General features: G+C 40.4%; 2 protein-coding genes across 5 annotated transcripts in view; both read left to right on the plus strand.

Moving 5' to 3' along the window:
• The window catches only part of LOC142249916 (40-kDa huntingtin-associated protein-like), a 72,850-nt gene extending 68,145 nt beyond the window's left edge, over positions 1-4,705 (plus strand). The window contains exons 14-15 of one of the 4 annotated variants that reach the window (XM_075321898.1): positions 2,306-2,366; positions 4,073-4,210. In XM_075321898.1, coding sequence (XP_075178013.1) covers positions 2,306-2,366; positions 4,073-4,125 — 114 coding nt within the window. In that variant the 3' untranslated portion in view covers positions 4,126-4,210. Of the gene's footprint in view, positions 1-372; positions 498-2,305; positions 2,367-4,072; positions 4,286-4,593 lie in introns of those variants that run through there. The other 3 variants (XM_075321900.1, XM_075321897.1, XM_075321899.1) reach the window with 3 other exon arrangements.
• A 144-nt stretch (positions 4,706-4,849) lies between these two features.
• The window catches only part of GSG1 (germ cell associated 1), a 111,728-nt gene continuing 99,300 nt past the window's right edge, over positions 4,850-17,277 (plus strand). Inside the window, exons 1-2 of the mRNA XM_075321901.1 lie at positions 4,850-5,065; positions 9,753-10,065. Of these exons, the coding sequence (XP_075178016.1) occupies positions 5,009-5,065; positions 9,753-10,065 (370 nt within the window). The 5' untranslated portion in view covers positions 4,850-5,008. The remainder of the gene's footprint in view (positions 5,066-9,752; positions 10,066-17,277) is intronic.

The following is a 17,277-nucleotide window of genomic DNA, read 5'->3' on the forward strand; positions in this document are numbered from 1 at the left end:
GCAGAAACAGAGCACGCCCATCTGAGCCACAAAGGTCATTAGCATACATAATGGTCATGTTTTATAAAGCTATTTTTGGGCTCTGCAAGGGGAGTCAGAGAATAAGGTGCACCTTCATAGAATGCAGCCCAGGAGATGCAGAAGGGGATACTTTTAGTTTAATAGTGAAAAAACTGGTGACAGGTTCCCTTTAACAAACAGCATATTATGTAGACAAAAACTGAAAACTATCCAAAGGTTAGATAGTGAGGCCCTTCTGCACAGCAAATTCTTATTATAATTTTGTTAACCTTATTTTCTCCCAAAAATTTGATTCTGATGTAGTGTTGGGATTCATGCGTTTTAATTAACACTCTCTCTGCTTGTCTACAGTCGTCTTGTGAGATTGTGTCTATAAAATTGCACATGGAGTAATCATGTGATGAGCACCAAGAGTGTAAAAACATGCAAGTTGTTACAGTGTGAAATCCAATACATTGACAAGCAAAAGGGTAACAAAGTCATATACAATCACCCTGGCTATCTCATCTATAAATTTGTCTTTCAACTATATAGTATATGATTAGTTATGCAGATTCTTGTCATGTCACTGCATTGTTACTGTTTTGATCCTGGTGGTAGAAAAATATTTTTCTTCCATATACTACAAATTACAACCTGTTCTCACATTCCCTAATATCTCAGTGTGTTATTATGTTGATTCCCAAGTGACAAGTCACTGGTTTGAATCAAGGAGCAGCTGTGAAGAAGATTTTCCAAGGAAAGAGAAACTGCATCAGCTCATCAATAGTGGTCTCTCAGACAAGAAAGTTACCTAACTTCATCATGTGAGTCCATGACAGTTGGAAGAATGCAAAATTAAGTTCTTCCATCCATTCAAAAGCCAAGAGGTGGAAGTCCAGGCAAAATATCAGTAAACAAGTTGGCTGATCCCAAGATCTATTAGTTCTGGCGCTCCAAACTCGACAGTGGAGGTGGCTCGTATGCTTTGGAAGATCACAGACGTCCATGCAAGCACTGTGCGACGCACGTTACACATGTCTGGAATGGTAGGCCAAAAAAAGGCTGAAGATGTGTCAACTTCAATATCATAATAAGAAGCATTGGCTCAAGTTTGCAAAAAAGTACTAAACATGGACAGTAGAAGATTGGAAACAAGTGATTTGGAGTGATGTAATGAAATTCAATAGACTGGGCTCTGATGGGTCCAAATGGGTCTGGAAGAAACAAGGGACAATAGATCGAGAAATTGAAGGAACTGTAGATTTTGGTGGAGGAAGTCTGATGATATGGGGTTGTTTCACAGCCAAAGACATTGTTCAGTAAAAAAAAATATAGCCCCCACCACTGTAAAACAAAAATTCCATATAAATAGCAGATAATTTACATGCAGTACATGCCCTTGCTTTGTAGGAAACATGAAACATAAAAACTTGGTATAAATCTTCAATGTAAGGGTTGTCTACTTTACAATTTTGGCATCAGCCAAGTGAATACATGTGAAAAATAAGCAAAACAAACATATTCAAAGAGTACAAAGACGAAATACTCCAGTTGAAAACACTAACCATGACATGCAAAGCCATCCAAAACCTGTCTCCTCCATACATCTGTGACCTAGTCTCCCGGTACTTACCTGCACGCAATCTCAGATCCTCACAAGATCTCCTCCTCTGCTCCTCTCTTACCTCCTCTTCCCACAATCACATACAAGATTTCTCCTGATCCTCCTCCATACTCTGGAACTTTCTACCCCAACATATCGGACTCTCACATAGCATGGAAACCTTCAAAAGGAGCCTGAAGACACACCTCTTTCAACAAGCCTACAACCTGCAATAACCCTCAGGACCTTGTACCACTGCGCAAACAGCTCTGTCCTCACCTACTGTATCCTCACCCATCCCTTGTAGACTGTGAGCCCTCGCGGGCAGGATCCTCTCTCCTCCTGTACCAATCTGTGCCTTGTATTGGTCATAATTATCGTACTTGTCTATGTATGCCCCCCTCCCCTTTTTCACACGTAAAGCGCCATGGAATAAATGGCACTATAATAACAAATAATAATAATATTCAACAATAGTGCTCTGCAGTCACAAATTGTAATCATCTGTCATAGTACAGCTATATATGTTCAATTATCTTTACAACAGATGTTTTTTAGAAGTGAGGTATATGCTGCATTTAATATACATTTAAAAAGTAATGTGTATCCAATGCAATACAAATGAAGATAAGTCCACGATCAAGAAAGCTATTAGCAACTGCGGTTTATTTGAAAGCATGTTTGTGGTCTTTATTTTAGGGGGCTTCAGGCGGTACCCCCAAACACAAAGCAGAAACGCAGAGTGCACAGTGCTTTAGAGGTAATACTAAGACTTGGATCATGTCTAAGCTCATGAATAGGATAGACTAGAGCTAGGGTTCAGTCTAACGTTGGGGTAAGGGATATGGATACAAATGTTTGGATCGTTTGAAATTCAAATTTCCCAACTACAATTAATTTTTCTCGAAAATTTGTTCTACGGTGAATAAATTCAGTACAAATTGCAAAGCTAAAACCCTCTAATTGCCTTGAAAATATCCTTGTAGTACCATAAGGTCTGCTAGGACTGTATTTGAACCCTTTTTGAGCTTGTTAATGCAAACACAGTCTTATTAAGCTATGTGCTCACATTGCGTTTTTTTCATACGTTTCCGCAGCGTTTTGAGCTGCAGCGTTTTAATGCATAATTGCATGCGTTTTGATTTCTAGGCAAAGTCTATGGGAAATAGGCATATTGTTTGCGCACTATGCTTTAGAAAAAAGCTGCGTATTTGGTGTCACAAAATTGTCAAAATCTCTGCGTTTGAAGAAGCAGCATGTCAATTGTTTGCCATTTTGGCAGCGTTTTGCTAACATTGAAGTCAATGAGAATTGTCAAAATGCATCCTAAAGCAAAATCCTAGCGTTTTACATGCTTTTTTGTCAAAATCAAAACATGCGTTTTTGGCATTATAGTGAGGTCAAGAGGTTTCCTTTTGCCCTCACATCCAGCCCGACTTAAAAATAAGAGTCAATCAATAAATTATCTTTATTTTATACATAAATATTAAATCTCAATAATCTTTTTATTAAAATTAGCATTTTAGTGTATGATTTAAAGCATGATTTTTATTTTTTCATTTTTTTCCTAGTGTTTGAATGTTCAAACTTTATTCAGTAGTGTCTTTGTCTAGAAAACGCATCTCATTCTAAGCACTGAAAATGCATGTAGAACGCGGTCAAAACGCAGTAAAAACGCAAGAAAAACGCATGCATATTTCCTGCATTTTTTTGTTCAATACCAAATTTAACAATGACAAATTCTGCAATAGGATGCGTTCATTTCTACTAGGTACAGAACGCAACGTGCGCACATAGTCTAAATGTCCATTTGGCCTCAACCCAGCTGACAAGGGGAAAACGGATGGTAAGCAGGTAGTAACGAGCAGCCTATTTAACAACACACTGTAGTATGATTTTATAGGTTACTTAGATTGTAAAAGCAGTCCAAAAATTATCCCATTTTTAGTGGCAGATGCCTGACGTGCTAGTGTTTATAAAAAGGTGCAAACTGAAGAAGCTTTGGCAGTTTCACACAGGGTGGTAAATAATACTTGTTTAGAGAGTATCAATAGCTTTCTCCTCTGCCCCTCTGCATTAAACACTATTACAGCGGCATTCCACCAACAGGCTGTGCGACCTGGTACCCCACAACACTCATACTGCGAGGCAGAGTCCCCATGACTCTAGACCACTCCACAAGTTTGGCATCACATCAACAATGGCTGCCACACAGCACCAACACCAAGTTAATAGATCTAAACCTTCCCCCACCTTCCATGTCATCTCAGATTGTCAGCTTAGCTAAAATAGGCAGAACTCCACTTGTATAATTTTTACCACTAACATTGCATTCTAATAACATTCTCACATCAAATAAATGACAACATATTAACAACAGAGAGAAATTAGAATGGGGCTTTGTAAACCGCGCCAAAGATCACTGATGAAATCTTGGATTAATGTAAACTTTTTATTCTTGCACAGGTCTACGCGTTTCAGGAGACTCTGCTCCCTTCCTCAGGACCAAACAGGCATAAGTTACATCAGATCTGTAGAAGTGTATGTCTGCCAGACATATATACATATATACACAATGAAATGACAAAGAACCTCCCACAAAAAGAAAAAAATCGGAGGAAGAACAAAAAGTGTTCATGAAACCAGTGATGCGATCATGTGGAAATAGCAATAAAAATAATAAAAAAATAATAAAAATTTTAAAATAAAAAATGTGTCATTATTGGGTCAAAAATAATATGTATATATACTTAAAAAAGGTGTATGTTTAGGACAGTAAGACTGAGGTAAGAAGGTATAGAACTCACAAACTCTAGATTCTATAGAGGACTGGAGGACAAGTGTGGTTAGTCCACACAGCCAGGGAAGAACTCAGTGTATGATTGCAAAACAAATCTGTATGTATATATATATCCACTCAGCTCTAATTCTTAGTAGTTTCTAATTTTCTAATTTCAGACAATTATTATCTTGTCATTGCTTTTTAGAGAATTGCTTGAAAACCAGACAAATGTCTTGTTACGTTTCCTGCTATCTACCTTCGTCAGCTCAGAATCTGCCACTATCTAATTGCAAACACCATCAGGACTTCCTCGAGTTATTATATTAAAATGTGAGCAGTTCAGCTATCCCTATGCAGAAGAGCGGAGATCACAGTGAATGAGAAGGGTTTAGATGGAACAGCTGGGACTTGATTGTTTTGTGGATTAGGAACCTCCATTTCTGTGCAGCAGATGTTGGTGATTTCACAGCAATGATTCGAGGTTGGTCTCTGGGTATTGTGATTAGATGGAAACAGAAGAGTATTACCAGCCGTTTTTTGTTTTTAAGGCTTTGTGAACGGCTTGTAGCGTCGCTCTGCATGCCATAAATACATTGTATGTGTCCTCATACGTCGGCACCATGCACCTTTCATCAGAAGTTGCATCGTCTGCAAGATTTCTGCAGAAGACGACATCAGTAAGTGCCTGTTGTTCCATTTCTGGTGACACTTTACATTGCATTTGTGTATAATGTACAGTCATTGATTATCGAAGAAACCAGACGTGTTCCATATAGGATCTTATAACAATTGAATCAAGGCTATTACTGTACATCTGGCGCGGAATCTTCCATCTCTTTGTTTCTTTCATTTGTATTTGGTAATTGTAGAGGTAAACTGTCTTGGCCAGTAAAGATATCATTTGTCTAATAAAAAGTTTTATCATTTTCCAATATACTTTTTGTATCTAATGATGTGTTGCTGACATTCAGTAAGACTCTTCACTGTTTCCTCCCAGGAGATAATATTCTGCCCATGGTCATGAGATGGGCATAGATGCCCGACAGGTTAGGACAATTGTGTCTTTAATAAGCAGCACAGATATCTGGCCATGGGCAAAGTGTATATCTATTATGCAAAAATTACCATGTCAATAAGATAGGAATGCTCTTCTAAAAATAATAAACCCGTTACAATGCACATTCTTATCTGATTTTAACCTTTCACAGACTAAATCCTATGTATAGGTGCAAATGTACACAACTGTCTTATACAGCTGGCGCCCGTCATATATATATATATATATATATATATATATATATATATATATACTGTAATGAATGGTTTTATTCAAAATTATAACTGAGAACAGCAAAAAACCAAGCCCTCATATGGCTATGTCCATGGAAAAATAACTTTATGATCCTTGGAAGAAGGGGAGGGAAAAAAACCAAAAGTGCAACAGTGAAAATTGGCCGCAGTGAGGAGGGTAATATGAGCTTCAGAATTGCTGATTAAGACATAATATCTCCACTTATCTAAATAACATGCCCATGTTATGTGACTGTGACTCTCCAAGATAAGCAACTGTTACGTAACTGGCCACAATGAGGTCTAATTCTGGGTAAAGGCAATAAACTATTTGAATTAGGTAAAGTGTCCAGGAATATTTTATGTATTTTCAGATAACTGAATCATGACAGTAACCAATCTTTAAAGAGAACCTGTCAGCAGGTTTTTACTATGTAAGCTGAAGACAGCATGCTGCAGGGGTTAAAACATAGAATTCAGGGATGCCAGACTTGTCAATGTCTGATCTGTTGTTTATTTGCTTTGTTTGTTTATGCAGCAGGACACAGCAGAACTTATCATTGTTCAGACTACAATGTCCATGTGCACGGCAATCCGGTACACCCCTTCCTCTGATTGACACCTACCTGTCAATATACAATCTTTACTCAGAGCCTGGTGTGGGTGGGGACAGCTTTCTCAGCTCTGCTACATGGCTAAATCTAAAAAGTTTGTTTGTGTCAGAACAGCTGCAGCCAGTAATCTAAGTGATACATCGTTGGATTTAGAGTCTCTTTGTCTACATCATGGTGCTCTCAGATAAGGAAGCAAAAACCTGCTGACAGATTCCCTTTAAGGGATTTCTATGATAAATAGAGTGTGTGCAAAAAATATATAAAAATATATAGAACTTTTATTAAATCATTTAAACGATGAGCACACTAAGCAATCAATTAAAATACTGTTTATAGACGCAGTTGATGTCTCACTGAGAGAATTCACAAAGGAAAAAAAGTCCCAAATATAGTTATTAATAAAGAACTATTATTCAATCTCCGACAAGCAATTCACAACAGACTTAATTTAAAGCGCTAATTAGCAATATAGCAGAGTAGATGTATATTATGAGTGTAGCCTGGAAGGACCATCCCGCTTTAACCCCTTCACGACCGGCCGATTTTTCGCTTTCTGGTTTTTTTTTCGCCATTCTTTTTCTGAGAGACGTAACTTTTTTATTTTTCAGTCAATATGGTCATGTGAGGGCTAATTTTTTGCAGAACAAGCTGTACTTTTAAATGATACCATAGGTTTTACCATATAGTGTGCTGGAAAACAGCAAAAAAATTCCAAATGCAGAAAAATTGCAAAAAAAGTGCAATAGCACTATTGTTTTTGAGATATTTTATTCACTGTGTTCACTGTATGGTAAAACTGATGTGTTGGTGTGATGCCTCATGTCAGTGCGAGTTTGTTATATAAGGGGTTAAAAAAAAATCAGAAGTTTGTCTGAAAAAAGTGGCGCACGTTTTACGCCATATTCCGTGACCCTTAACGTTCTCATTTTTCGGGATCTATGGTTCAGTGATGGCTTATTTTTTGCGATTCAAGCTGACATTTTTAACGGTACCATTTCTGCGCAGATGCTACGTTTTGATTGCCTGTTATTGCATTTTGCGCAAAAGATGTGGTGACAAAAAACATCATTTTGGCGTTTGGAATTTTTTTGCCGCTACGCCGTTTACTGATCAGATTAAGTGATTTTATATTTTGATCGGGCGTTTCTGAACGCGGCGATACCAAATGTGTGTATATTTTTTATTTTTTTTAACCCTTTAATTTTCAATGGGGCAAAAGGGAGGTGATTTGAACTTTTAGGTTTTTTTGTTTTTTTTTTAAATTTTTTTAAAACTGTTTTTTTACTTTTTTTTTTTATTTTACTAGTCCCCGTAGGGGGCTATAGTGATCAGCAATCCGATCGCTCTGCACTATATGCTGATCACAGCTACACAGCTGTAAACAGCAGATACGTGCACTTCCTGCTTCCCTGGCCTCCGTACAAAGCGAAAGTGAAAGTGGTTCATGTCTAGCACAGGAGTCATCACATGACCGTGTGCTACCATGGCAACCACCGGAAGTCACGTGATCATGTCATGTGACTTCCAGTATCGGGTGGTAAGTAAAACTTTACCGCGATCGCGTTTATAATAGCGCTGTCACATATTGACAGCGCCATTACAGGGGTTAAATGGCATGAGCAGATAACGATTCTGCTCGTGCCTAGCAGGCACACATCTCAGCTGTGAAAATCAGCTGAGATGTGCGCCGATCGCGGCATGCTGCTGCCGGCAGACCGCTAGGACGTAATTTTACTGCCCGCGGTCGTTAAGGGGTTAAAGTAATTTATAAAAGCCTAAAACTTTAGGCTAGTGGTAGGCTTCTTGCTTGAGGTGCAAGAGGTCCTAGGTTTGAATCCCAGTCAGAGATACCAGACTCTTTGGCCTGCAGACAGTTGGCAGGTCCAATACTCCATTCACAACCACATGTGGTCATTGGAAGAAAACCCCAATTGATGACTTTAATTTTCCTCTTTGGTCTAGTGGTAGGCTTTTTGCTTGGGGTGCGAGAGGTCCTAGGTTTGAATCCTGGTCAGAGATACCAGACTCTGATGGCCTGCGGACAATTGGCAGGTCCAATACTACATTCACGACCACATTTGGTCATTGGGGGAAAAGCCCAATTGATGACATACCTTTAAGGGACGTCACATGAAGAAGTCAAAATGCATTTTCTGATACCTAAGTTTTTTTTCTTTAGCTTAAAAAAAATGGGCCAATAGTCATCATCCATTTCAGTCCTAAGGTGGATTTACATTAGCTGATCGAGTGTTCTTAGGAGCATTTGTTTCACCATAATTGTGCAGTGTAAACAGGCTGACAATCACTGCTCGTTCATCAGGTAAAATGAGGCGTAAAAATCATTGTTCTTAGCACAACATTGTCCTCAGCAAACAGAACATGACAGCTTATGTGCACAGAACGATCGGTTACTGGCCACCCTGTGCTTAATAGAAACGGAATCTACTGATCAGCAAGTACATAATGGGCAGTCATCTAACATCCCAGCTCTTGTGGTGTCATAAGGAATCACAGTGAGGTGAATATAAGAACAATATTCACTTTATACTATGGCACTGGCGGACACAGACAGAAGAGACCCCTGTGCAAGGACAGTATAAGGGCCCTTTATTGTCCAGTGGCTAATCATAACTCACAATTTCACCTGCTTTATAGGTGGAAATGGGCCCGTTACCTCTTAGGCCCTATGTGGCTGCACAAGTAGCTCCAATGATATGTCCACCCCTGTACTATGGTCCTTCCTCCTACTCACCACCATCGTCCATTCATATACCTAATTTACGTAGTGAGCTGGTGGGTAGTTCTGAAAATAGAAACCAAGGACTAAGGGGATGGATTTTTGTCAGCAATGTACTACTACTACTACTACATCAACTAGTACTACAACTACTAATAATAATTTTTCATTAGTGTGAGGTATGTTTCATAAAGTAGAATGACTTTGTATAGACATGATTCTGATTCACATCTGTGATTTGTGGATTTACTACAAAATAAAAGCTGGGTGAATATCCTGTAAGTGTGCCCCCATCATTACTGGGCAGGGAAAACCTTGAGGTGGATGCACCAATTTAGGATGATTGAGGATCAGAAAGCTTGGCTCCAACCATTCCTACAATAGATGACGTACATTCTCACATTAAATAAGGGACAATAATGACCGGTTGAAGATTTGTATTTGTTAAAAATCTGTCAGGTTAAGTAAGAAAGCAATTCTGGTCAGAACTAATTCATTCACGACATGGGAGAGGAGTAAGTTTATTATTAATTTATATATATTAACCGAACAAGAGACGCGTTTATCACAGATATCAGGATGTTCCTCTTTGATAATACAGATATTGTTTGAGTGTAATAAAGTCTGGCGAAGTAAACATTGGATTGATTCATTTGTGTTTCATGTAGAATACTTGTGATGTGGCTCACTGGTAATAACATTTGGCATTTTCCTCTTCTGTAGATGGAGATCACAGAGGTAGTCCCATGGCGTCGCGCTCTACTGGCCATAGGCTTCAATTTGGTTTCGCTCGCGCTCTCCACCACAGCGCTGCTCAGTAGTTACTGGTGTGAAGGCACACAAAAAGTTCCTAAACCTCTTTGTGGAAATGGAAAGGCCACTAAATGCATAGTAGTTCCTATACCTGTGGAGAGCATTAACGCTTCTGCTCAAGACGTAGTACATTACAGCTGGGAGACTGGAGATGACAGATTTGCTTTCCGCTATTTCCACACTGGAATCTGGTATTCTTGTGAAGAAAACATTTTGGGGGCAGGTAAGAAACCCTGTTTGGCTTTGAATAAACCAGATCAATGTTAATATCAGGCCCTGTTTGTGATTTGACGTTTCATTGCATTCTGCAGACTAGTCAGTGCTTTCAGTGGTTTCTGAGTAATACTTCATTTTCCCAGTAGTTAGGCTTGCTGATTAGTGGAATATTAGGTCCATAACTTCAACAGGTACACATCCATTACTATTACAACATAGATCACTTTTTTAGAAACAGATAATGTAGAAACCCTTGATCATTGTAACACTGCGGGAGTCCCTGCACTTTCCCCCCTCTTCCTCGCAGGGACGCCGACACACTCACCACCGCTCTGTGTGGTATTCTCCTGTCTCCCGCAACGTGGCTTCTGGTTCCCCAAGGTCCCCTGTGAGTGTCCTTACGGTGCGCTCCCTTCTTCTTAAAGGGGCTGTGCCCTTAATCCGGATGTGCCTCCAGCCTATAGCTGCGAGCCACTAGGTATTTAAAGCATCCTTCCCTTTTGAGAGGTGAGTGAGCAACAAGGTTCCTGGCGTGTTAGAATACCTCTGTACATCAGACTATGTCCAGTGTCCAGCCTGTGAACCCAAACCCGTCTAGTATCCAACCTTTGTTCCCGCACCCAACCTGTGACCTGCCTGTGGTCCTGCACCCACACCTGTCTTGCCTGACATCCCTTAACCCATCCTGACTGTCTTTCCTGGCCTAACTGCGGAGTACTACTTGGTGTCTACTGGCAGACAAGACCAACCTCACCATTAGAGGCTCTTGTGAATACCCAGTAGGCGCTTAGCTATGCTTCTTTAAGTTAATCCTTTCCCGTGGTACAGTGGGACCACATTCGCATGCGTGACAATCCTGTTAAGTGGAAATGCTTTTCCATGACCAAAAGAAAAATGCTGGCACTACCATTACATCCAGTTTCATGGAAAACTAGGATCAAACAAAATATATACAGATAATAGCCATGTCTGGTTGTGCTTAGCTTGATACTTGTAAATGATCACAAAAAATTCAGAGGAAAGTAAGAAAAGCAGCACTCACCATCAGCAATTTTAGTAAATGCACTTTATTTTGGTCACATGAATGTGTGATGCCCTGGCAAAACCAGGTAGTCACACATAGGCCCCCGCATAAAACCTTCCCTCACCTAGGTTACACACAGCCGACCTGAAACCCTAGTCACCCCCCCTTAGGGCAAGACAGGCACACCAGTGGGCGGGACCAGGTGGTTAGGGAACTCCCACCTAGGGGTCTATACAGCTCGGGGCAGGAAAACAAGCAGATTTAGTTTGCAGTTCAAGTTGAGAGGCGTGTGGGCTGGAGCTAGGTGTAGCTCCAGCAGAGGAAGTTCAAGTTGAACGGTGCCAGGGTCAGAGCCCTGGTACCTTGCGAGGTGGCAGACGGTGGTCTCCGTCAGCAGGAGATGGGAAGATGGCTCGGCAGATCCGAGGAGGACCGGAGAAGGGTTGGAACCCACCGGTACCGACACCGGAGACCGTGCACAGAGGCGGTAATGCTTACAGCCATGGATTGTTATTGAACAGGACCCGCTGCCGTCTCCCCTTAGCCTCCTGATGAACCTCTGAAGGGAGAGGAGAAACGCGTTGAGGCCTGGCAGGCCTGGATTCCTGCTTCTCAGGGAAGTAATTAATAATAATAATAATAATAATAATTTATATAGCGCTATTAATTCCATAGCACTTTACATACATTGGCAACACTGTCCCCATTGGGGCTCACAATCTAAGGTCCCTAACTGTATGTTTTTTTTGGAGTGTGGGAGGAAACCCACGCAAACATGGGGAGAACATACAAACTCCTTACAGATGGTGTCCTTGGTGGGAATTGAACCCAGGACCCCAGCGCTGCAAGACTGCAGTGCTAACCACTGAGCCACCGTGCCACCCAGTAATTCATCTTTTCTCCCTGTTATACTATATTATATAGAATATGATTGGAGCAACCTTTTCTATTTTGCAGTAATTTGCAGGGGTGTCTGTATCCCATTTTTCTTTCAGCTCCTGGGGTATAATGGGGAAATTATCTGAGCCCCTTGTGATATGACTCTAGGTGACTGTAATATACTTTTGGGGTATACCACCCTGTAACATATGTGGTTGTAAATAACTCTTATGGATCACTACCTTGCATAAAGATAATTTATTAGGAATAGAAGTCTATATGTCTTGTACAGTGCTAGTATCATGAATAGGAATTCCTGGTTATAGATCAGTAAATTGATACCTTCTTGATCTAAGAAAAACAATATAGGGAGGAGTATTACCATTTGGGAACTCATATATATTGTACTGTGCAAGCACCACTTTAGGGCTTTCCATCCCATCCCTATATCAGGGTCAGGGAGAGGGATAGCCGAAGGGGAACGGGGGCGCCCGGTAACTCATGGTGTCATACCCTCCGTTGTTAGGTAGGGATACACTACCCTTATATTAGTTTCCCTTCCCTTCCCTTTCTTAAAGTGAGTGTGTATATAAAACTCCTTGGTTATTTACAAGGATAACGTGATCCATTCTCATTTATGTTTGTGTGTCTGTTTGTGGGTACATTTTAATGAATATTAATTAAAATTGCCCATTTTAAAATAGGGTTGAGATTACATGTTAGTCCCTTTTTGAGCACTCTACCCATCTATTTAACTCTGTTAGTAGTTGGAGGACTATGTTAGGTCCATTACTATATGGAGGACTATGTGAGGTCCATTAGTATATGGAGGACTATGTTAGGCCCATTACTATATGGGGGACATTGTGAGGCCCATTACTATACGGAGGACTATGTGAGGTCTATTACTATATGGAGGACTATGATAGGCCCATTAGTATATGGAGGACTATGTGAGGCCCATTACTATATGGAGGACTATGTTAGGCCCATTACTATATGGAGGACAATGTGTGGCCAATTACTATATGGAGGACTATGTTAGGCCCATTACTCTATGGAGGACAATGTGAGGTCAATTACTAACTGGAAGACTATGTGAGGTCCATTACTATATGGAGGACTATGTTAGGATCATTACTCTATGGAGGACTAATTTAGGCCCATTACTCTATGGAGGACAATGTGAGGCCCATTACTAACTGGAGGACTATGTGAGGTCCATTACTATATGGAGGACTATGTTAGGCCCATTACTATATGGAGGACAATGTGAGGCCCATTAGTCTGTGGAGGACTATGTTAGGCCCATTACTATATGGAGGACTACGTGAGGCCCATTACTATATGGAGGACTATGTGAAGCCCATTACTATATGGAGGACTAGGTGAGGCCCATTACTATATGGAGGACTAGGTGAGGCCCATTACTAAATGGAGGACTAGGTGAGACCCATTATACTATATGGAAGGCTTTGTGGGGCCATTATAATATTTGGAGGATTATAAGGGAACCTTTATACTTTATCAACAGTTATTTGAGGGCCATTATGCTGTGTGCAAGCAATAATATAGTGTGGAGGGCTGTGTGGGGTCGTCATACTTTCCGGAGAGCTGTGTGGGGGCAATTATACTATTTGGAGGCATAGTAAGGGCCATTATACTGTATATAGGCCCATTATACTGCATGGGGGGCTGAGTAGGGGTCACAGTTGGGGATCTTACTGTGTCGGGGTCAGCATTCATTGCGCCGAATATTATTTTTTCATTTTTTCCTTTTTGGGGTGGGGGGGCAATTTGAAATTTTGCTATGGGGCCCCATAATTTCTATGTACGCCCCTACACAAATACCAAAGATACACAAAAGTATTTTTCTACCTTCCCCAAAAGCTGTGTGTGAATTTGTGCATTTTTTATGCCTTTTTTTGGTGCAGTCCTTATGCCAGCAGAGAATTCTGAAGTGCTGTGCACACGTTGCTTATTTTTCCCTTCCAGATTTGGATGCAGAAAAAAAATCTGCAGCATGTCGATTGTTGGTGCATTTTATTCCTACATTTTGTAGCGCTTCCAGCCATTGTCTTCACTGAAAAAAGTGCATAGCACAAAAAATCCAGCAAAAAACGCACTCAAAATGTGCCAAAAAAAATGCATGTGTTATTTGGTGCTTTTTTCCGCCACAAGGTGCAGCTTTGGTGCAGAAATGTTGTGCACCGAAAACAGCATGCACACATACCCTGAGGCCTATATACAATAGACTAATGTCAGACGAGCCTGGCGATGTTGATTCATTTGGCCGACAGTCTAATCTGTACAGGGTTCTCCAATAATAGTGAATAGTAGAATATGTGATATTCTACTACATAGATATTCTGCGTGTGTCCATGTCGTAAGTAGGTGTGTGCGCTTTTCTACAAGGACGACATGTCCGTTTTTGGCCGGCAACACGCAGGCACGGGCCCGCTTTAGTCTATGGGTCCATACCTGCACGGACCGCACAGGGAGTATGTCCGTGTTCAGCACGTATCGTCCGTGTCCGTATTTCATCACAAAATCTGAAACACTTGTTACCAATCTATCAGGTCAATTGTAGGCCATTAATTCTGGCGCCAAACATACATTTCCTGTCTCATTTGCACGCCAGACAGCAGCTGGGCACCTGTCCTCTCACTGCAGGGGAACTTTGAGCACAGAGAACAGCACAGGTACTGAGCATGGCGCCCAGAATCGATACAGAGAGGCTGATTGGAGAAGTGGAGAGGCATCCAGAGCTGTGGGACACACGTGTTGATGGCTATCATGACAGGTTAATGGTGGAACGAGCAAGGATGGCTGTGGCAGAGCTAGTCTACCCTAGGAATGGATGGTCTCAATGCACCCCTGGAAAGAAAAATAGATATGGTGAGTACAGATATTTGCATTGCTTCTGTCTTTACCTACATGTGCACATTCTGTAGGCAGATTAGAAACATATTTGTCTTGTTTGTTTGGCATGTATTAATGGGCCTGACTCATTTTGAGCTACACTGGAGACTCACAAACAGGAGAGTGTATTTATTTGGCCTTTTGAAGTATTCATTGCAGTTTTCTAGTAATGTCAGCATGTGTATATGTGGCCTGCAAAGCATTTTATGCTTGTACAAAAGGCATTTCAGGGTGGTCAGGCCACTATTAAACATGTTGGTTTTTTTTTTTTTGGTTTGCATTTCTGTGCTTTTTCTAATGCAAATGTGCTGTGAAATGTCTCTACATTTTGAGTTGCATTTCTATGTTTGGTTTATTATGCATGTCCCTTGGTGTCACCATGTCTGGAATGGTAACAGTAATGTGTAGTGTATAATGGAAAATATATGTGGAACATATGGCACTTCATGGGTTAGTAGTCATTTTGTTTCTCATGGCTTTCTGTAGGAATTTTTGTTTTTCTTTTGTGGACATTTAAAAGGAGATAAATGATTATACAGTGGTTTTAGATTTTTACTGGTGAACTTGTTTTCTTTCTCATGCTTATTGTGTTATTATGTCACTATATGAGTGTTATAGGTTGTTGTTTTCATACACAGGGATGTGTGTTCCTATTTTTTACAATTGCTGCAATACAAGACTAATGTCTATTTTTTTAAATCTACAATTGTTAGAATTTGTGACCTTATTTTACAATGTATTTTTTTTTATACAGTGGATCTTGTCAAACGGCGATGGCGCTCAGCCCGTGACCAGTTCCGCAGAGAGTATAACCCTGTGGCCACCACAGCTGCCGCTGCAAAAAAGAAAAAATATGTCCATTATGAAAAACTGAGCTTCCTTATGCCCATTATGGAAGTACCAAAGTAAGTTTAAACCATTACATCACATGGTGGTTTTATTTAAAAGGCACACATTAATTTTTTTATTTTTTTTTCATCAAAGTACAGAGCATAATCTGGAAGATAGTGAGGAAGCCCAGTCAGCAGTATTAACAGCGACCTCTGCTTCTGAGATGGAGCCTACCTCATATCAACCACCAACAATCCCCAACACCAGCCAGCCAGATGCAGAAGAAATGTCCTCTGATTTGGGTTTGGGAACAAGTCAATCCACTAATGTAATTGCAGACCAGTCTACAGGGCAACAAAGTGGCCCTTCACCAGTTCTTGCGGAGAGTAGTCCACAGCAACATGCAGGTACACAGCCAAGAATATCAACTAATACCATGCGCACAGTAGCCCAATCTATCCGTGGTCGCAGACATAGGCGTTATGAAGATTTACGTTCCCTGCCAGATATCATTGATACCAGAATTATACACATGATGAATTCACTGATACCAGAGAGTGATGGAGAGAGATTTTGCCGCTCACTTTCTCCCTCTCTTGCATTGGTTGCACCTGATAGGCAGGACAGATTGAGGGCGTCCTTAATAACACTAATATCTGCTACCCAACGTGAGCCAGAACCTATTTATTGTTTTGAAGTGATAGAACAATGGAGAGCCAATCCACGTGGCCCACACACAAACACCACTCAACAAACTGTGGAAACCCAAACAGAAGAACATTTCTCTAATTTTCAACTTCATCCTGTAGTGCAACAAACACATATACAGTGTCCATCTTCTTCTATGGTAACTGATGTACAAATTAGGCCAACAGTTGTCCCACACCAAACAGGTACATTAATGACACAAAGGCCATCTCAACAGCCAACATTTGTCCCACAAGTACCCCAACAAACACCAATGCAAACCTCTTTTAACTATCCTAGTATTGTTAGTAATGTTCATAGACTACCTCAAATGTTTCAACAACCAACAGCCTACCATGTTCCTAATAATCCACACCAACAGTACTTTCAACAACAGACTTACCCAACTAACTTCACATACACCCATACTCAGCCTCTTCCAACACATCAATATGTACCACCTACACATGGTCTACCATCTGCTCAAACAACTGCCTCATTATTTGTTCCAAGTACAACAACTGTTACTAGTGGAAACACTGATCAGTCACTCACTACAACATCTACTGTGCAGCAAACATATTCTGTAGATGTCAATGCAATGGAGCCTACACAGGAAAGCATCACTAGCCTAGAGGATTTAGTTGAATCATAATGTGATATTGTATGTATTATTTTACATTTTGATATGTTTTCTAGGGTATTGCTGGTGGGAAAAAATATCAAAATGTAACACATTACTTACTCTATATGCATGTGGTCATAATTATTTTTTCCTTTACAAAAATGCAATAGAAATTACTCTATCACTTCTTTGGCTAACACGGTACAAAGATATATTTTACTTGTATCTATCACTTCAAAAACAATACCTGC

The sequence above is a fragment of the Anomaloglossus baeobatrachus genome, chromosome 8, assembly GCF_048569485.1.
Source record: "Anomaloglossus baeobatrachus isolate aAnoBae1 chromosome 8, aAnoBae1.hap1, whole genome shotgun sequence".
In the NCBI taxonomy this organism is placed as follows: Eukaryota; Metazoa; Chordata; class Amphibia; order Anura; family Aromobatidae; genus Anomaloglossus; species Anomaloglossus baeobatrachus.